The sequence below is a fragment of the Saccostrea echinata genome, unplaced genomic scaffold, assembly GCF_033153115.1.
Source record: "Saccostrea echinata isolate AGI-Se365-2 ecotype Australia unplaced genomic scaffold, CSIRO_AGI_Sech_v1 ptg000217l, whole genome shotgun sequence".
Taxonomy (NCBI): Eukaryota; Metazoa; Mollusca; class Bivalvia; order Ostreida; family Ostreidae; genus Saccostrea; species Saccostrea echinata.
The window spans coordinates 22,501-43,026 of NW_026889966.1; the positions used below are offsets into that span (position 1 = coordinate 22,501).

Sequence of the window (20,526 nt, forward strand, 5' to 3'; positions counted from 1 at the left end):
ATGAATTCGTGAAAAATTAATGGCATCATTTAAAATTCTTCTTCTCAAGAACCACTGTGCTTGAAAACATGAAACTTAAATGGAAGCATCCTCAGATAGTGTAGATTCAAGTTTGTTCAAATCATGACCCCCGGGGGTAGGGTGGGGCAACAATGGGTAGTCAAAGTTTTGCATAAGAATATATTGGGAAAATCTCTAAAAATCTTCTTCTCAAGAACAGCAAAACCATGATTGATCATAATTATATGGAAGCATCCTTAGGTAGTGTAGATTCAAGTTTGTTCAAATTATGACCCCCAGGAAAATACAGGGGCATATTTGTCATATTAATTCATAAGCATCCATATGAAGTACATCCCCCCCCCCCCCCCCCCGAACCACTTTTATATTTAAACTTTTCAGGACTGAATTGATTTCTGCTGTTTCCTAGCCAGAGTGCTCAGGTGAGCGATGTGGCCCCAGTGCCTCTTGTTTGAAATAACATTTTTATAGCAATAAATATTAAATCTGTCTTATCCGGTGTATCATGAAAGCATCAATAAATCTTAAGTTTATGCTTTTTATGACAGTAATTGATGTTAGCTATAGATACTGCAAAAAAAAAACAAACAAACAAACAAACAAACAAAACACCTACCTACATTCCCACCTTGAAAAATGTAAGTCGGAGTACATAAAAAAATATATTATTATTATTAGTGATGGCCTAAATACGTCATGTATTATTTTAGCATGAATGATTTTGATATATGCATTTTTATTAGATTGACAATGAGTGCCTCTGAACTGACATGCGAAGAAAATGACTCTTCTGATGATGAAGAATATGAGCCAAGTTTCCACCTGTCTTTAAAGTAATTTTTATTAGAATTATTATTTACTTAGTAATATAAAATTAAATTAAAAGAGGTTAAATATGTTTAATCATTGTAAATATTTCAGATAGCATGAAACATACTAATGGGAAAAATTATTGGTAATTGGTTCATTAAACTGTAATAACATAAATTTTATAATTTTGTTATGTTTTTTTATTCTCTCTATAGACTTGACCATGGTGTGACGCTAGATGAGTCGGATTCAGAAGAGATTGAGGACGATGAAGAAAAATTTGTAGAACATGCTGAGTATAGTTGTCTACCAGTTATACGCAACAATGATGAAATTGAACAACTGGTCCATGATTGTCCAGCCATGGTTTACATTAATCAGCTGATTACCTTGGCAGAAACAGGAGTCCCTAAGATTTGTAGGGTGAAAGGATGTGAAGCTCAAGTTCACATTTCATCAGAAGTAGTGTCTTCAGCTGTGTACCTGAGATGGGTAATGAACTTCAGTATAATTTTAAAAGAATCATATATAATACATATTGTGACAAGGCATCATTCACCTTTCTTTTTGAAATACAAAGGCACTTTTTAAATTTCTGTTCCAGGTCTGCACAAACAATCATGAGGCACACAAATGGTGTTCGCAACCTCTTCTTAATAGACGGGTTCACAGTGGGGATGTTTTAATCTCAGCAGCTTTACTGGCGTCAGGAAATAATTTTCAAAAGATTTCCCTGTTTTTTAAGTTCCTGAAGCTCCCCATTCTGTCTGTCTCATCATTTATAAAGATACAAAGAACCTATGTCACTCCAACAATTGAAGAAATTTGGAAAAAGCATCAGAATGATATTCTAGAAGAATTCAGAGGAAAAGATGTTGTTGTTCTTGGTGAGTACAATATCAACCAAATGCTTGTATTGTTTGTTTTGTCAAGAAGAGGATATATTTAAATTTTCTTTTATTTTGATTATTTGTTTTTTTTTTTGTTTGTTTGCTTAGGCGATGGTCGTATGGACAGTCCAGGTCATTCCGCACAGTACTGTACGTACACATTTATGGAAAATGAAACCCACAAGATACTGTGCTTAGTGACCATGGACAAGAGAAAGACAGGAAGAAAAAGTGCAATCCTTGAAAAGGCGTGTTTTCAGAAGGGCCTGCAGTTTCTCCTTGAAAAAGAAATAAATGTGGTGGAAGTGGTGACAGATGCACATGTGCAGATTGAAGCTTTAATGAGTATGTGTCTTTGTATACTTCTTTGTTTTTTTTGTCGTTGTTTTTTTCTTCTTTTTTAAAGCTTAAATCTGTAATTAGGATTTTTTTCTGATTTTTCTTTAGGGATAAATATATAAATTAGATTTACTGTAGCTATCATCATGTTTTTATAACAGAAAAAGATTACCCAGAAATAAAACATTCATTCGACATCTGGCATGGGTCAAAAAACCTTGGGAAAAAACTAATAAAGGTGAGACAATTTAAGATTTTTATTTTAAGAACATTTTCAAAATTTGGAAAAATGCTAAATGAGTAAACTGAATTTTGAACATTATTTTCAGACTGGACAAGAAAAATAAAAAAAACCAATATTACAGTGGACAAGAGAGATAGTAAACCATTTTTGGTTTTGTTCCTCTGTAGCAAATACAGAAGAAGAGTTTATTGTAAGTTTGAACTGTAAATAGAAAAACCACTTGATTCAGTTTGTGTTAATAGAGAGTGAAAAAAAATAATTTTAGACTGTTCTTCTTTTCAGGGCATTTGGTTTGGAGTCATACATCATGTTGTGAATGAGCATGAATGGATTTTGCCATACAGAGCAGGAGCAAAAAGTTCATGCCAGCATGGTCCATTAACAGAGGAAAGGAACAAAGATTGGCTTGAGGCAGGATCCCCAGCACATGTTGCCGTGCGTGAAATTGTTAGGGACAAAAGACTAATAAAGAAGATTCCTTACTACCTTAATTGCCGGTATACACAAAATTGATTGTATACTACATTTTTCTACAGATATTTTCTATTTATGCATATCCAATTATAATGTTTCCATTAGAAAATGAAAACACAAATGTGATATATATATATAACAGATTTCTTAAATGTTAGATTAAAACTTTTCAGGAAGGTTTCACCATGTATATAGTTTATTTAGTGATTTTTTTTTTTTTTTACAGAAGTACAGCCGCTTTGGAGAACTTTCAAAACCTTATTTTGAAGTACTCATCAAAGCGCCATTCTTACACACCTCCAGTGTACAGAGCGAGAAACCTTGTTGCTGCACTGGACCACAATGCAAATTGTGACAGAGAAGCTGCCAAAAGAAAAGATGGATCACTAAGGTTTCTTTTTGTCTCATTCATTTATTTTTTAAGTTAAAATCTACAATATACCATTGTAAATTATTTTGCTGACTAGGTTGGAATGCATTTTGAAATATATTGAATCTTGTACTTTAGGCATCAGCGGTACTACAGCAAAAAAAGTGGAAGATGGTCTGCCTACCCAGTAAGAGAAGAAAAACAATATCCATATGCAACTGACATCATGAAACTGTGTCTTCAGAATAGGATTTTTGACCCTGTTGGTATGAACAAGCCAGTTGTCCTTGATGTGGAGGATCCACGACGTGTGTCCGAGACCCTAGCTCCTGTTGCTCCACCGCCAACTGAATCTCTGGTGGCAGAGAAGAAATCTCGATTTCTCCATGAGAGCATTTAATTAGTCAGAATCAAGAAAAGAGACACGTCTCTGATCTTGTTTAATATTGCAATTTTGAACATTTACCTGTAACAACAAGAAGTCGGTGAGCGAATGCTCACTAGTAATACCCCCACTCTGATGTGAATATACACTCTCATGTTGACATCGAATTCATGCAAAAATGAATCCTACCATATGGCATGCCTAAACAAAGATTGTGCTAAAATTTCAAGCATCTGCACAGAGTAGTTGCTGAGAAAACTGCGACGGAAATTTGGTACATACAGACGCATGGATAAACAGGAAGTTGACATCGGATTCAAACAAAAATGAATCTACCATATGGCTTGCCTAAACAAAGATTGTGCTAAAATTTCAAGCATCTGTGATGAGTAGTTGCTGAGAAAACTGTGACGAAAAATTTGTTAGTGACAGACGCACGGATAAACAGAAAGTTGACATCAGATTCAAATAAAAATGAATCCCACCATATGGCATGCCTAAACAAAGATTGTGCTAAAATTTCAAGCATCTGTGATGAGGAGTTACTGAGAAAACTGCAAAAAAAATTGTTTTGGAGAGACACGGAACACACAGGCATACACACAAGGGTAAAACAGTATACCCCCCACTCCTTTGGAGTTATGCAAGCTACTTATAACAAGGATAATGTTGCAATCAAAAAACTTTTTAGATTTATGATATGCAATTTTCTGAATTGCTTGGATACTTTGAACATTTATGTTATTGCAGAATTTTGTAAATTTGTAAATAATACCTTTAACTCTGACACCCAAGTAACTCATCAATAGGTGTTTGATACAGTCTTTTAAATATGACATTGCATGTTTTGCTTTTTTTGTTCTTTTCTTTTCACATTGATGAATGAAAAATGATACATAGTATTTCAAAGATTTATTCAATGTTTAATTAACCTTATTATTATATAAAAACAGCAATATGTGAAAATCAAATGTTGTCTTTATCAATCTAAGACTCCTTCTATGTATCCCACATATTGACCAGAAGGTTCAGGATATTGGTCTCGAATTTTCCATATGCAGCAGCTGGGAATGACCTTTCGGTTTCCAGCTCCAAGACGGCCATGCATCCACATAACATATTGTCTGTAAGCTGTATGTCGATGAGCTCTGTTGTAGTTGTCATCTCTAGGTTCTGCCAAAGCATCATTCCTAAATCTCATGGCAACTTCGAGAACCAATTCATCTAGCACTATGGTATAGAAATCCTATACATAATAGACATTACACTGACTGTTTATCTTCACCTTTTTTCATATCTAGTTGGTGTATAATAATATTTTGATCAGAATTTGAAAAAATGAAAACTTACAGCTAATTTTGTGTGACAGTTCTGGGGTATTTTTCCACAGCACAGTTTTTCCCTCTCGGTAGGCATCTCCCTACAGTTATTGCAAGAGCACCAGTCTGGAACCGCAGGGCTATTCCCTGGTGTTGGATCCCCATTATCATTTGCAGTCTTCAGGACATCCATCAATAATGAAGGCTGTTTCTTGCAGACTAACTTGAGAGTTTCCTGTAGTGCAGCCAAGTCCATATTGGAAATACATTCCTGAAATTGAAGTGCTTGTTTTAAAAGAATTTTATTGATATTTATAAGCTGGCTGAAATAAGAACTTTATATATTTCAATTGATATAGACATTGATATAGACATTTTATAATATATAAATATTAATATATATGTGTATATACTTCAAGCTGAGATTGTCTGTCCCGTCGAGCCTGAACTGCCATTTCCAGTCTATTCAAGCCAGCTGGCTGCACGCGCTGTCGTCCTCTGCACCTTCCACGTCCTCGACCTCTCAAGACCTAAAATCATAAACAACACTTCATTTGTTTTTTATGTTTTATTTGGGGGGGGGGGGGGGTAGGGGAGGAGTAGAACTGCACTACTACCTCAGTAGCTTTAAACTGTCACATTTTTTTGGGAGAGGGGGTAAAGAGTTTAAATAATTTGCTCCTACCCCAGTAGCTCTAGGCTGTCTGCCTCTACCACGCCCTCTTCGTCTGACATTGGATATCTCTTCATCTGATGAACTTGGTGAATTTGGTGAAACACTCCTTGATCTTGATCCATTTGATAACTATAAAATTAGTACGAATATAATCAAATATGATTTCAAAAATTATTTTTATTTTTTACATTCAAGTAAAACCCACAGTACCTGACCATATGTGAGCCATATTTTTTTTCCACTATATATTTCATTGAAAATCCATTTTTTAAAAATATTATTGCAGTGTCTTTTGTTGCTTATTTTTATAACTAAAACACATAAATGTAGAATTTGTTTGCAGATTCTTCACATAATTTCAAAATAATTTTATCTGTAGTGTAAGAATTGCATTGATATAACATGTCAAATGTGAAAGTAAAATTCCAAGACTCTAATTTACAAGAAATCATAATTTGAGGTAAGAAATTTTTGTCTTGAAAAATTCATGAATTATTCTCACTCTCAGTGATTAGTGTATCATTTTGTTTTGCATTTTGAGACAAGAAAATTTGAACTATTCTGTATTATTCAGAAAAAAAATAATGGAAATTGGACCTCATAACATTTTTTTTATTAAAAAAAAAGGTTTTTCCATGAAATATATAGACTGAAAATGCAGTTATGACTCACTTATTGCCATGATTATACTACATACACGTGTTGACAGAGAAATAATATTCTCAGCAAACTTACATAAACTTGATCTATGCACAATTTTTTATAGGCCTAATGGTTAAAATTTTTATTACTTTTTTTTCTATGCAGACACTAAAAAAGAAGTTCAAATTACTTGAGAGTGCAATAACTAGGCAAATAGGAGCGTAAAACGCGACTTGCACTTGCAGCATCTTACACATTCTACTGATCTGGAGATAGAAATCCCGTTGGGGGCCTCTTCATTTATGCAAACGTCACTCTATTTTCTGTTTAGCCTGTTATGCTTTCGGTGAGGCTTATTTAAGTTTTTATGCAATACTGTGAAAGAAACAACACTTTAAAAATGTTAAAGAGTAAATTTATCACGTACCTCTGATTCTTCCATCTTCGATTTGATAATGGATTCAGCATCTTGCACGCGCTGCTTAATACTCGGTTATCTCCGTATCCCGTCCCGAATATTAATTACCGGTGGCTGGAGAGACGGTCAGTTCAAACAAACGATCGATTTAATTAATGTATTTGTGTATACGCAACAGCTGTAGTTTACTGATACTTGCAGATTATCTATTTCTAACACATTATTGTTAATTAGCCTCATAAAATTGGGTTAAAAAATTGCCGCCGCTGACAGCTTATATTGCTTTAATATCTACTGGAAAAATATTATAGCTCATTACAGGTTATCTTCATGAAAAAACTGTATTTCAAAGGATATTGAAAAGGAATTACATTTGAATGTCAAACATTTAGGATCCTACGGGAAATATACAAGTAATCAAATAAACTACATTCTTAAGACCTAGCGTCTTCAAGTTGTGTTTCACATTTCTGCATATGAATATTTCAAAGTCATCTCTGTTTAAACATTTTGCTTTGTGTGTGTTTGTTTGTTTTGCACAGGAATGAGGATCAAGATACATCATATCAAACAATGCTAGTTCTGGGACATCCCTGTATAAAATAAACATGTATATTTAGTGGTATTACGAAATATATCGCGCAAGTATGGGTCATAGTTTTTTTCTTGAGATGATGTTTTTGACTGTGTGGTGTACTTTGTTGCCATACTACTATTACATGTGGTGTCTCTGTTGGAATCCAAATGTAATAGAATGAAGAACAACATCGTGAAGTCATGCTTTATTGTTGATAGAGGCATGTAAATGTAAAGATGATAGACCTGCACTGCAAATAACCACTTGCTCAATGCATAGGAATATACAGCACACATAAAACGAAAGACAACTCTTGCTACCTTGTCAAAGTACATTTAACCGTACGAGTTGTTGTATACGCGTATTTTGTCTCTGTATTGACAGGGATACTAAAACTGTAACAACGTGCAGGTTATTAAATTGAAATTTATCTACCAGATGTGTCCTTGGAAAATATCAACTAGAGCATGGGACTTTCTTGTTTGTTTGTATTTTGTTTTCTCTCTCCCCATGCAGCCCCCCCCCCTTTTTTCTGATCAGAAATTTTACATGGGAACCTAATGTAAATCAATAATTATGAAGATATTGTAATTATTTGTTTTCCCCTACCCTGTGTACAAGTTACTGCAAGGCTATCCGAATAATATGCCTTCTTCCAGTGACATTAAATCAAAATTCTTTTGCTCACTAGAAATGAATATAGAAAAATTAACACCTTCGTTTCTTTAACACGTCTGCTCAGAGGTATCTTTTCGAAAAATTTGGGTGGCCGTGAAAACGGCCGTTTGTTCTTGCTCTTGGAGGCACAGTATGGTAGGGGTATCTAACCACCGAATCCGTAGAGGGTACGTCCTTGTCTCTTCAGGGCATAGACAACGTCCATGGCTGTGACGGTCTTCCTCTTGGCGTGCTCTGTGTAGGTGACAGCATCACGAATGACGTTCTCAAGGAAAACTTTCAGGACTCCACGGGTCTCCTCGTAGATGAGCCCAGAGATACGTTTGACTCCACCTCTGCGTGCAAGACGTCGGATGGCGGGTTTGGTAATGCCCTGGATGTTATCTCTCAAGACCTTCCTGTGACGCTTGGCGCCCCCCTTTCCAAGACCTTTTCCTCCTTTACCACGTCCAGACATAATTCTGCTTTCAGTAGATAATCTTCTGAAATGTGGGAGCTAGGTAGAGATCGTGGTATATATAGCGCTAATCAACGACGTGCTAGAAGCAGTGGTATCTTGAAAACTTCGGCAGTGCAATTTTCACCTTCCGAAGGCACAGTGTAAGCTAAAGCGCGATTGGTTCGCGCTCTGCGCGCCTTGCGTATTTGCTTTTGTTGACATTTTTTTCGTGTACCCTTGAGCTGTTACTAAATCATGTACTTGTCTATATAGGCAAATCTTAAATTTCAGTAGTTCAGTATATATGATTTCATATTTTTGCGGGGGTTCTGTATACTGTCATATCTTCAGGGAAATAATAATTTAAAACAATATTCTTTAATGCAAGACACATTTAAATAATACGTCTCGTAATAAATAAAATACCACGGTACCAACTCAGTACATGTTATTCTCTGTATCTCTCTTATTATTTCTTTTCAATTATTAATATTATTATTAGTAGTAGTATTTCTTTACGCAGAATAGAAATGTAATAAATATATATATGCAAATGTTTCAAACAACTGACCATATTTATTATTATCTGTCAGAATATTACTCTCAAAACAGTATCCATTGTGTTAGGCATATATTGTTTATCACGCTCTCTGAATTTAAGCAAAATATGTTATTAGAACCATGCATGAATCACTTTTTTATCATTATTATTTCTGTTAACGTGCCTGTAGAATTGCTTGGGATACATGTACGTAATTTTTACAGTGTATTGTTTCTCTCTCAAACTGTTGTGTGACACTCGTTTCATGCGTGTTTTCGTTTGTTTGTTTTCTTTATATATAATACGAGTATAAGCTGCCATAATTGTGCAATTATGCCAGTATTCAAGACAATATCATATCTGTGTGTTTCCTTGCATTCATATATATAATAAACAATATTTCGCCGCCAATAACACCTGACATAAATTATGTGGTCAATATACTTGTGCTCTTTGTTGTCACGTTTCTAATTAGTGCTGTTAAAGAGGGCATCTTTTCTAAAAATTTGGTGGCCGTGAAAACGGCCGTTTGTGTGTTTGTCCGAGACAGGAAAATGTTTAAGCTCTCTCGCCACGGATACGTCTGGCAAGCTGGATGTCCTTTGGCATGATGGTCACTCTCTTAGCGTGGATAGCACACAAGTTGGTATCCTCAAAGAGTCCGACAAGGTAGGCTTCACTGGCTTCCTGGAGGGCCATGACGGCAGAGCTCTGGAAACGCAGATCTGTCTTGAAATCCTGAGCGATTTCACGGACAAGACGCTGGAATGGGAGTTTCCTGATCAACAACTCGGTGCTTTTCTGGTACCTCCTGATCTCACGGAGAGCGACAGTTCCTGGCCTGTATCTGTGGGGCTTCTTAACGCCACCGGTGGCTGGTGCGCTTTTACGGGCTGCCTTGGTAGCCAGCTGTTTTCGTGGGGCCTTGCCTCCAGTAGATTTTCTTGCAGTCTGCTTGGTACGTGCCATCTTCTCTGAGTTCAGATAAAATGAATGACGAGAGCAAGCGTTTACTATAGTTTTATACGGTTTGTGGCTCTTGAATCGAAATCAGCGCGCATTAAGTAAGGATGTTTGCGATTGGTTTGGGGTTAAGAAAGACACCTTGTGATTAGTCGCGCATAGCGTGCTTCCATTGGTCTTAGCTGGAATCATTTCAATCCACCTTTTTGCACAGATTTTGTACTTGGTTAAAATCAATGTTAAATTGTCTATATAAAATAATCTAATAGACCCACTGTATTGAAAGATGTACGATCACAGTAAATATGATAATAACCATGAAGATAGACATATAAACATTCCCTATGCATTTTTTTTTAAATATATTCATTTATTTATTTATTCATTCATTTATTTATATTACTTTTTTTATTATTATATCAATGAATATTACTTTAAAATTTCCTCATGAAATGTTTTTCAGACCATAATGTTTTACTTTAGACATGATCAAGTGTTTGCTGGATTCGACATCCTGACTCATAAACCAGCTCATCATTGCTTTGCTTTCTTTATCCCCACCCCCACCTTAACTTCTGTATGTGTTTATCACTTTAGACTTTAGAAAGTTCAAGAACTTGAATATTTATCAAATTTTGAAGTCCTGTCAAAACAAAGCTTCAAGAAGTTGTTCAAAAACATTGATTTTGTAGAAATATTTGATGTTTGTTGACAAGCCCTGGTATGCATGTGGTTTTGCTTTCAAGAATCTTGTGACCATTTACAGTTTACACGGACACTTGCATGAAAAAAGTCACTGCCTCAGAAATTCATTTTAGTCGTACCAGAGTATGCTTCATTAATTCATTCTGTGTGTGACGTGAAAGCTAGGAAATAAAACCAATTCTAAAATATCAAAGAAGACTTCTGTTCTGTACATTGAATGGAATTACACCGTAACAGTCAGTGAGTGTATGTGTATGAGAAGGTGTGTGAAAATGGTCTATCATATATAATAGTTCAGACTTGACCTGATATTATGTACATTATAAACTAAAATTAATTCACACACTTTTTTAATCATCATTCATTTCACTTACTGCTCCTCCCTATTATTTAGATTATTGTTCAATCAGGAATTCATGTGAGATATGCATGCAATTACAATTACATATTACCATGAGCACATTATCCTAGTTTACACCTAGACAGTGTAGGCATTTGTGTAAGATATATTGTTAGTGAAATTGTAATATTTCACATGTTTGTTTAGTTTAAATTTTCAACACAGACCTCTGCATTCCAAATATTAAAATGAGAAAGAGAGGGAAAAGAAAGGCAATGATTATGCAAATGTTTCGTTAACGAATGTTTTTAAGGCATCTTTTCTAAAAATGTGGGTAGCCCTGAAAAGGGCTTTTTAAATTTTTTTTTTAAGCGTAGACAGTCTGCCTGGAATGCGAAGACTGCTTATTTCTTGGCGGCTGCCTTCTTGGGAGTCTTTGTCTTCTTGGCCGCTGCCTTCTTGGGGGTCTTGGCCTTCTTGGGTTTGGCTGCTGCCTTCTTTGGAGACTTGGGGGCTGCCTTTTTCTTGGGGGACTTGGCTTTCTTGGGTCCGGCTGGTTTCTTGGCTGCTGCCTTCTTCTTTGGAGTCTTGGCCTTCTTCTCTCCCGCAGGCTTCTTGGGCTTGGTGGCGGCCTTCTTGGGCTTGGCTGCCTTGGGTTTGGCTACCTTTTTGGCTTTAGGCTTCTTTTCGGTCTTGGGTTTGTCTCCAAGTTTGAAGGAGCCACTAGCGCCTGTGCCCTTTGCTTGCTTCAGAGCACCTTTCTTAACTCCGCTCTTCAGGGCCATTTTCAGGTGGGCGTTGATAGAGTTAACATCGTTGCCCACTTTGTAGTTGGCCATGATGTACTTGAGAATGGCCTGTCGAGATGAGCCACCACGTTCTTTCAGAGATGCAACAGCAGCGCTAATCATGTCAATGTACTTGGGATGTGCAGCGGGCACCTTAGGCTTTGCGGCCTTCTTCTTGGCTGGGGACTTTGCTGGAGGAGCAGTATCGGCCATGGCTACTGACGAGAGTAAAACGTCGACTTACTTCTCAGGAACTGTGAACAGTGAAATACTCGGGTCACACGCACTTGCTGTTTTTGTTTACACTGAGCGCGGACCGCCTAGAAAACATCTAGTTTGTCGAGACGTTTGTTGTTTTGTTCATGGATGTGTGTTTCAACGTGGGTATTAGCATCCGCGCTGCAGCTCAAGGAATGAACTTCACCACATAACATGAGCAGAATCCCAACCTTTACATTTCTCTCTATCATTCTATCTATTTACATTTTAAGATCGTTCTAACTGTAGTGTTTAAATTCAGGAAAATACGCCTCCAAACTGTCATGTTTGAATTTCGGGGTACGATTAAAGCTAAAAATTTTGCTTCAAAGGACAAAAATCGGGGATGATTTCTTTTATTTTTTTTATTAGACACATTAAAGATTGCCATTTGGATCTCCCCGTCTTATAAAAATTCTTAGTTTGCCCTCCAACTGCGAGAAATTCACAAAGACTGTGTACTGTGTCATACCTGCCTATTTAGACATGCGGTATAGACGACTGATAAACAATATGGAAATTACTTTTTCTTAAACTCTTAATTTCCGTTATTATTGTTGTTATTTTTAAATCATATTCATTCTTTCTTTTCTTTTTCGTGCTAGTGCGTTATGCTGACAAGTTTTCGCATTTCCCTAGTGCATTATACGTGTAATTAATTTTATACATTGCATACTCTAGCTATTTATTTTGCAGGACACACTGTTATATTTCAGGAAGTTGTAAGAACTTGTTTCCAATCGATAAAAAAAATACTTAAAACTAAATGAAGCATAATATCCAGGCACATATATAAACCCGTCGAAAAGCGTCGAAACACAAAACTTTTCACAATGTCATCTGCGTCGCTGATATTTTACCTAAAAATAAAAATAAAAATAAATCATGCTGTTAAAATCACTCCCCAGGATTCTGCTCTTACACGTACGAATACTGTACCTGCATTAAATGGCGTTGTGTATCCAAATAATTTATAAATACGATAAATGGCCATAATATAAGTGAGTCCTAATTTCAATTTTACAGTATTCAGTATTCATTTATTTGAATCTCTTCACCATTTTACAGTAGCATATAGAGACTTACACCAAATAGATAATTTAATACATAGCAATAGCATGCGTGAATAAAAAAGAACAAAAACTAGTACTTTGCTATAAATGTGAAGCATGGGAATTCTAGGCCGGGGAGCATATTTTATTTATTTTCTTTATAAACGAACACATTTTTCTCAGAAAACAGTGTTTATTGCTATTCATGATGTTTTTAAAACTAATTATATTCTTAAATCTTATGTGTTTTTCTGTTAAGCATAGCATTCTTTCTTTTGGTAGTGAAGTGCACATTAGTATGTAATGAAATTCATCTCCGATTTCTTTTAGATTACAATGGGAACAAATTCTGTCTTGTCTTGGTATATTAAGCCAACGTCCATTTTCAATTGGTAAATGATGGTTACGAGTTCGGAATCTCTTTAAGTCAACTTTATTATGTTTTTTTTTATGGTCTTTCTCTGTCTCTATTTACTCTCTCTCTCTTTCACCCTCTGTGGATTCACTTTACACATGTACCAATTAATGGTTTATTTTATATACTGCTTTTCAATGTTAAATGTACTTTATTATGTTTTTTTCTCTCTATTTTACTCTCTTTTTCTCTGGATTCACCTTATATATGTACCAATTAATGATCTATTTTACATACTGTTTTCAATGTTAAATGTACCAATAATTGTTATATGTACCTTGACCTATGGAGAGAACGATTATAGGCATTATGCCTGCTGTTCAATCCATTTCATTTGTAATGAATAAAATATATTTTAAACTAAACTAAGTTCGGAATCTACAAAATGTAGTTGAATCCTGATTTGATAAAATATTAAAATAGTTTTCAAACTTTAATTCGTCTTTGTATATTCTATAATTTAATGCTTTAGGTGAGGTTTGAAGAGTTGATTGCCATCTTTGCTTGAATTGATCAATTAATGCGAGTTTAACTTTCACCTTTAACCATTTTGTATTATTTGAGCTTTGTTCAAGCCAAATATTAGATAGCCCACAATTATTCAGAATATTTCCAATATTTTCAAACCAGCTGATTTTTCCTCCTATTTCTTGATTTATAATAAAGCCTAATTTATAGCATAAATTTTGCAATTTTTGTTTCTTTGCCAGTAATTAATTTTGACCAGTAAGATATCATGCGTGTTTTTATTTGAATTTCCATAGGGTATCGACCAAGCTCACCATATATCATGAAATCTGGAGTTGAATCTTTTAAATGGAGTAAAAGTTTACAGAATTTTAGATGTACCCTTTCTATAATTGCATTATTTGAAAATCCCCACACTTCACATCCATATAACAATATAGGTTGAACGATTTTATCAAACAAATCAAGTTGACACTGTATTGATAGGTTATGTAATCTTCCTTTCTTTAATACTTCATATAATGCTTTTGTTGCTTTTTCAGCTATTTTCTTTTTTGCTGTTTTAAAAGATTAATTTCATTGATAAGAAATTATTGTGAGGTAAAATTAAGCCCGATTACCATGATTCAGAATTACTCAAAATTTCGTTTGAAGTTTTCCGATTTTCCTACTACTATGCATAATATCGATGTGTATATTTTATAATGTATATATATATTTTTTTTATTCATTTTTGTTAAACCTGACATATCTATAGGTGTTTTAATATTTAATTGGTATTACGGTAAGGAAGTCATTTATTTATTTTTAGTGACATGTGCACATTACTTGATTTGTTCACAAACAGTTTAAAAAAAAAAAGTACATGAAAATATACATAATATTTAAATATATGCATTTTGTAAGTATACACCTGTGTGCTAAGATTAGCAGTGTCTGTTATAAAAAAAAAAAAAAAAAAATATTGGAAGATGTATATATATGACACCGAGATACATTTTACAATAGCATTCTTATTTTGGACATTCGTTTAAAACACGTGTTTTCAAAACAAAAAACAAAAAAAACAAAAAAAAAAAAAAAGAAAAAGAAAAAAAAACTTTGACCGGTATTCAGAGTACAAAATTAAGCACAGTGCTATAAAAAAGGAATTTCGTCTTCTATACCATTTCTTACCCAAATTTGTTTTAAAATAAACACAAGTTTGAGTAATAATAATATGTGGATTTTGGATTGAACCCTATTGAAATGTTGTTGTATGGTATATAACACGTGTCACTCTAATAAATCATTTGCTTAGTTACTATATACCTTTGATCGTTGGAAACATTTCTACCATGATTTCTTAACAAATTTGTGCCGTAAAATTTCAGTTTTGCATTTGTTGCGTGATGTCACGCTTACATTTTGAAATTATGTGCCACAAAAATCAATTAGGATTCACTTATGGCCTGGTACTGTATATACGTGAAATTAATGTGATATCTTGGCATGTATATTTTCATTTATTAAACATGCATTTCGTTTCTTATATCAACAGTATGCGCTCAGAGGCATCTTTTCGAAAAAATTGGGTGGCCGTGAAAACGGCCGTTTGGTATATTTGAAAGTCGTACAGACTTTTTTTTTACTTGCTGGCGGACTTCTGGGTCTTCTTGGGGAGGAGCACGGCCTGGATGTTGGGCAGGACACCACCCTGGGCGATGGTCACGCCGGTGTCGCATAATTTACGTTCCGGATACTTCGCGTTTCGGCCGGAACCTTAAAATCATAATATTGGTTCCGGATTTTACTGTAAGTTTGGTTCCGGCCATGGCTGCAATCTTCGAATCGCGGTATCTCTCAATTATTATCTGCCAGATTTCATTCTACACTGAATCATAGAAGTAGTTTTTTCCTTGAGGATTAAGCATGGCGCAGCGGCATGCCATTCTCATGTGGCGCAATGTTCTTTTTATAAGGCGTCATGCCCTTTTTGTACAGCCATTTTAAAAAAATAAATGAATTAAATAGTCCAAGTAAAGATCGTGAAATACGCTTTCTGATACATATACACCGAATAAAATTTGGTCGCAAGAAAGGCTTTGTTTATCTAATGCATACAAATTAAGTCCCTTTGTTTATTTAGTGCATGTCAGGTGTGAATTTCTCGCTTGAATGCACGCTGACCCGGTATTTACAGGGTAATGAGGATAGAAGATAAACTAGACTGAGATTACAAAACCCTAGAAAGAAGCATAATGTCAAAGATAGATTTGATCAGTAAATTTTAATTTTATAATCTGATAAAGTAAAGAATTAAATACAAAATGTTATATGTATTTACAGAGATGCATTCTCTGTTTAAATGATATTACAAGTGTTGCAAATTCCACAATGTCGAGCCTCGAATACATGGCTTCCATTCCTCATAGATATTATCACTTGGCATGAAAATATGATTTATATTCCATTAGAAATAAACAAACATAAAAAATATAATTCACTGATGAAGATAGTTTTATAGTTTTGTGATAAATTAACAATGGCTATTTCAGGAATATGTGGTTTATTCTGCAATGAAACAAACATGAAAACATAACGATATGGTTTATTCCCTTAGAATGAACAAACACAAGTAATTAATGAAAATTATGTTGTTGTTGTTTTTTAAAGACCGTAGGAAGAAAAAAAAACAAGGTTGAAATATGAAAAGTAAAGACCAGCAATGTTGATTTTGAAAATAGCAGTGAGGTAAACTGAATTAGCTCAAATATTTTAGTAAAATCAAGGTTTTAGCAAATTTTAAATGATTTTTTTTTTTATGTTTTAAAGGCCTTCAAATGGACTTTTCTGTAACTTCGATGCATATCCTACCCACCCACCCCTTAAGATATTTGGGAAATAACTTTTATTCCTTGGTGTTTTTTATACATAAAACACAATAAGAAAATGACAATTTTCATGACACTTTAAAACTTTATCGTTTTATACATACCATTATGTTTAATGAATATCAAAATTTGTGGAGAAAAAAAAATTGAAAATACATGTAATTATACATGTAGGCAAAAGGCAAGCGGCAATAATGTAACACCCCTCCATTTTTTTTAAAATCTCAGCCCCCTCCCCCAAATTTGAAAAAAAGGAGGTTATAACAGCTCCAAAAATAAAAATTATTAAAAAAATTGTTAGTTAATTATCTGAGCCCCCCCCCCCCTCCAAAAAAAGGGAGGAGTTTAAATTATAGCATCTGCAAAAATGTAAAATTGTAAATTAATTTTTTTTTTTAATTAAAAATAATTATCATTCCAGGTTACAATTTCTGAGACTAATATCAAACATTTTTGTTTCCTGTTCATTGTATTCCACCTTATAAAAAGATAATAGTAAAATAAATTAAGACTTTTTTGTAACTAAGTTGTTTCTGTTTCACTTTATTACGAAGATAAAAAAGTCCGGAACCATAATTATTGTCAGAATTAACGTTCCGGGTTACAATTGCGGAGAGTATTTTCAAACATATTTGTTACATGTACTAGGTTGTTTCTTTTCCACTTTATTACAAAGAAAAAGTAGCCCGGAACCAAAATTATGGCCATAATTAACTTTCTGGGTTGGAAGTGCTGAGAGTATTTTCAAATATTTTTGTTACTAGGTTGTTTCTTTTCCACTTTATTACGAAGATAAAGTAGCCCGGAACTAAAATTATGGTCATAATTAACGTTCCGGGTTACAATTGCTATGTATTTTCAAATATTTTTGTTACAAGGTTGTTTATTTTCAACTTTATTACAAAGATAAAGTAGCCCGGAACTAAAATTATGGTCATAATTAACGTTCCGGGTTACAATTGCTATATATTTTCAATCATATTTGTTACTAGGTTGTTTCTTTTTCACTTTATTAGGAAAATAAAGTAGCCCGGGACTAAAGTTATGGTCATAATTAACGTTCCGGGTTACAATTGCTATGTATTTTCAAATATTTTTGTTACTAGGTTGTTTCTTTTCCACTTTACTAGGAAGATAAAGTAGCCCGGAACTAAAATTATGGTCATAATTAACGTTCCGGGTTACAATTGCTGAGAGTATTTTCAAATATCTTTGTTACTAGGTTGTTTCTTTTCCACTTTATTACGAAGATAAAGTAGCCCGGAACTAAAATTATGATCATAATTAACGTTCCGGGTTACAATTGCTGAGAGTATTTTCAAATATCTTTGTTACTAGGTTGTTTCTTTTCCACTTTATTACGAAGATAAAGTAGCCCGGAACTAAAATTATGGTCATAATTAACGTTCCGGGTTACAATTGCTATGTATTTTCAAATATTTTTGTTACTAGGTTGTTTCTTTTCCACTTTATTACAAAGATAAAGTAGCCCGGAACTAAAATTATGGTCATAATTAACGTTCCGGGTTACAATTGCTGAGAGTATTTTCAAATATCTTTGTTACTAGGTTGTTTCTTTTCCACTTTATTACGAAGATAAAGTAGCCCGGAACTAAAATTATGGTCATAATTAACGTTCCGGGTTACAATTGCTGAGAGTATTTTCAAATATCTTTGTTACTAGGTTGTTTCTTTTCCACTTTATTACGAAGATAAAGTAGCCCGGAACCAAAACTATGGTCATAATTAACGTTCTGGGTTAGAATTGCTGAGAGTATTTTCAAATATCTTTGTTACTAGGTTGTTTCTTTTCCACTTTATTACGAAGATGAAGTAGCCCGGAACTAAAATTATGGTCATAATTAACGTTCCGGGTAAGAATTGCTGAGAGTATTTTCAAATATTTCTGTTACAAGGTTGTTTATTTTTCACTTTGTTACAAAGAAAAAGTAGCCCGGAACTTCAATTATGGTCACAATTAACGTTCCGGGTTGGAATTGCTGAGAGCATTTTCAAATATCTTTGTTACTAGGTCGTTCCTTTTCCACTTTATTACGAAGATAAAGTAGCCCGGAACTAAAATTATGGTCATAATTAACGTTCCGGGTTACAATTGCTATATATTTTCAATCATATTTGTTACTAGGCTGTTTCTTTTTCACTTTATTAGGAAAATAAAGTAGCCCGGAACTAAAATTATGGTCAAAATTAACGTTCCGGGTTACAATTGCTATGTATTTTCAAATATTTTTGTTACTAGGTTGTTTCTTTTCCACTTTATTAGGAAGATAAAGTAGCCCGGAACTAAAATTATGGTCATAATTAACGTTCCGGGTAAGAATTGCTGAGAGTATTTTCAAATATCTTTGTTAGACTGAGAGAATTTTTAAATATCGTTGTTACTAGGTTGTTTCTTTTCCACTTTATTACGAAGATAAAGTAGCCCGGAACTAAAATTATGGTCATAATTAACGTTCCGGGTTACAATTGCTGAGAGTATTTTCAAATATCTTTGTTACTAGGTTGTTTCTTTTCCACTTTATTACAAAGATAAAGTAGCCCGAAACTAATTTCAATTATCTTTGTTACTAGGTTGTTTCTTTTCCACTTTATTAGGAAGATAAAGTAGCCCGGAACCAAAACTATGGTCATAATTAACGTTCTGGGTTAGAATTGCTGAGAGTATTTTCAAATATCTTTGTTACTGGGTTGTTTCTTCCCCACTTTATTACGAAGGTTAAGTAGCCCGGAACCAATTTATGGTCATAATTAACTTTCTGGGTTGGAAGTGCTGAGAGTATTTTCAAATATCTTTGCTACTAGGTTGTTTCTTTTCCACTTTATTACGAAGATGAAGTAGCCCGGAACCACAAATAATTTTCCGGGTTACAATTTCTGATATTATACTTTCATGTAAATTAGTTAAAACTGATTCGTCGAGAAACATTATTTTGTTAAAAAAACACGATTACCCGCTGAATGATGAAGCCACGCATTCCAGCGTAGCAACATGCAACACTGTTATGTGTACATGTATTTGTATAAAAATTCAGTATAATATAATAAATATTGCATGTAGTTGCGTTTAACATTTAAAATTTTCACCTTTCGAAAACCATTGTCAACCTCGGCTGCGCCTCGATTGACAATGGTTTTCTTGGGGTGCATTCAACTATATGCAATATTTATATAAGAGTAATTTCAAAGTTATTTGTTACCTGTTCATTTTCTCCCACTTTATAACAAAGATAAAATAACCCGGGACCAAGTTAACGGTTATAGTAGACGTTCCAGGTTACAATAGCCAGAGTATATGTAATTTTAATTTCACAGGTGTATTTGTGTATGACAAGACTTTCTCTAGGATACCAACAATTTTGACCTTGACCTTGGAGTTTGAACTATTAAAAAAAAAACCTTTAATTTAACCTTGGCCATAACTTTTGACATTTGATGCTAAGGCTTTTATATTTCACATGTATATTTCATGTGACGGGTCCTTTCCCTGGGTATCATTGATTTTGACCCTTTGAGTTTGACCCACTTTTTAAAAACTATAACCTTGGCCATATATAACTTTTGAACGGTTGGTTCTTGGGCTTTCATATTTCACAGGTATTTTCATTGATACGGGTCCTTTTTTGGAAAACAACATTTTTGATCTCTTGACCTTGAGCTTAGAGTTTAACTTGCACTTTAGAAACTTTACCCTTCACAAAAGACTGCCGTGCGGGAGCATCAGTGTTTCACAAACGCATTTTGTTTTTTATTACGACTCACTTTACCTAATGTGTTTACGTTAAAGCGTTTGAACTTTTTTTTAACTATTAATCTAAAACAA

At 34.2% G+C, this 20,526-nt stretch overlaps 4 protein-coding genes and 1 pseudogene across 4 annotated transcripts; 1 reads left to right on the forward strand and 4 right to left on the reverse strand.

The window, feature by feature from the left end:
- LOC133177750 (uncharacterized) overlaps positions 1-4,444 on the forward strand; it is a 4,965-nt pseudogene extending 521 nt beyond the window's left edge.
- Positions 4,445-4,471: 27 nt separating this feature from the next.
- Positions 4,472-5,604, reverse strand: LOC133177746 (P2X purinoceptor 7-like). The gene is made up of 4 exons (XM_061312655.1): positions 5,538-5,604; positions 5,266-5,382; positions 4,884-5,123; positions 4,472-4,779 (listed from the first exon to the last, which is right to left on the reverse strand). The coding sequence occupies exons 2-4, from the start codon at positions 5,305-5,307 to the stop codon at positions 4,516-4,518; spliced, it is 546 nt and encodes a 181-aa protein (XP_061168639.1). The 5' UTR covers positions 5,308-5,382; positions 5,538-5,604; the 3' UTR covers positions 4,472-4,515.
- A 2,124-nt stretch (positions 5,605-7,728) lies between these two features.
- On the reverse strand, positions 7,729-8,315 carry LOC133177743 (histone H4). Its single transcript, XM_061312652.1, has one exon. The coding sequence runs from the start codon at positions 8,298-8,300 to the stop codon at positions 7,989-7,991; it is 312 nt and encodes a 103-aa protein (XP_061168636.1). The 5' UTR covers positions 8,301-8,315; the 3' UTR covers positions 7,729-7,988.
- Positions 8,316-9,345: 1,030 nt separating this feature from the next.
- On the reverse strand, positions 9,346-9,822 carry LOC133177739 (histone H3). The gene has a single exon (XM_061312646.1). The coding sequence runs from the start codon at positions 9,790-9,792 to the stop codon at positions 9,382-9,384; it is 411 nt and encodes a 136-aa protein (XP_061168630.1). The 5' UTR covers positions 9,793-9,822; the 3' UTR covers positions 9,346-9,381.
- Positions 9,823-11,039: 1,217 nt separating this feature from the next.
- On the reverse strand, positions 11,040-11,848 carry LOC133177749 (histone H1-like). Its single transcript, XM_061312657.1, has one exon. It carries the CDS (start codon positions 11,830-11,832, stop codon positions 11,236-11,238), a length of 597 nt encoding a protein of 198 aa, XP_061168641.1. The 5' UTR covers positions 11,833-11,848; the 3' UTR covers positions 11,040-11,235.
- Positions 11,849-20,526: the final 8,678 nt, after the last annotated feature.

What these genes read in the sequence shown, in the direction of transcription:
- LOC133177746 (XM_061312655.1), bottom strand. Translation starts at nt 5,307, where the DNA reads ATGGCAGTTCAGGCTCGACGGGACAGACAATCTCAGCTTGAA. An exon ending in ACAGACAATCTCAGCTTGAA is followed by an intron (nt 5,124 to 5,265) that starts GTATATACACAT and finishes CTTCAATTTCAG; the next exon opens with GAATGTATTTCCAATATGGA. An exon ending in ACTGTCACACAAAATTAGCT is followed by an intron (nt 4,780 to 4,883) that starts GTAAGTTTTCAT and finishes TATTATGTATAG; the next exon opens with GATTTCTATACCATAGTGCT.
- LOC133177743 (XM_061312652.1), bottom strand. Translation starts at nt 8,300, where the DNA reads ATGTCTGGACGTGGTAAAGGAGGAAAAGGTCTTGGAAAGGGGGGCGCC.
- LOC133177739 (XM_061312646.1), bottom strand. Translation starts at nt 9,792, where the DNA reads ATGGCACGTACCAAGCAGACTGCAAGAAAATCTACTGGAGGCAAGGCC.
- LOC133177749 (XM_061312657.1), bottom strand. Translation starts at nt 11,832, where the DNA reads ATGGCCGATACTGCTCCTCCAGCAAAGTCCCCAGCCAAGAAGAAGGCC.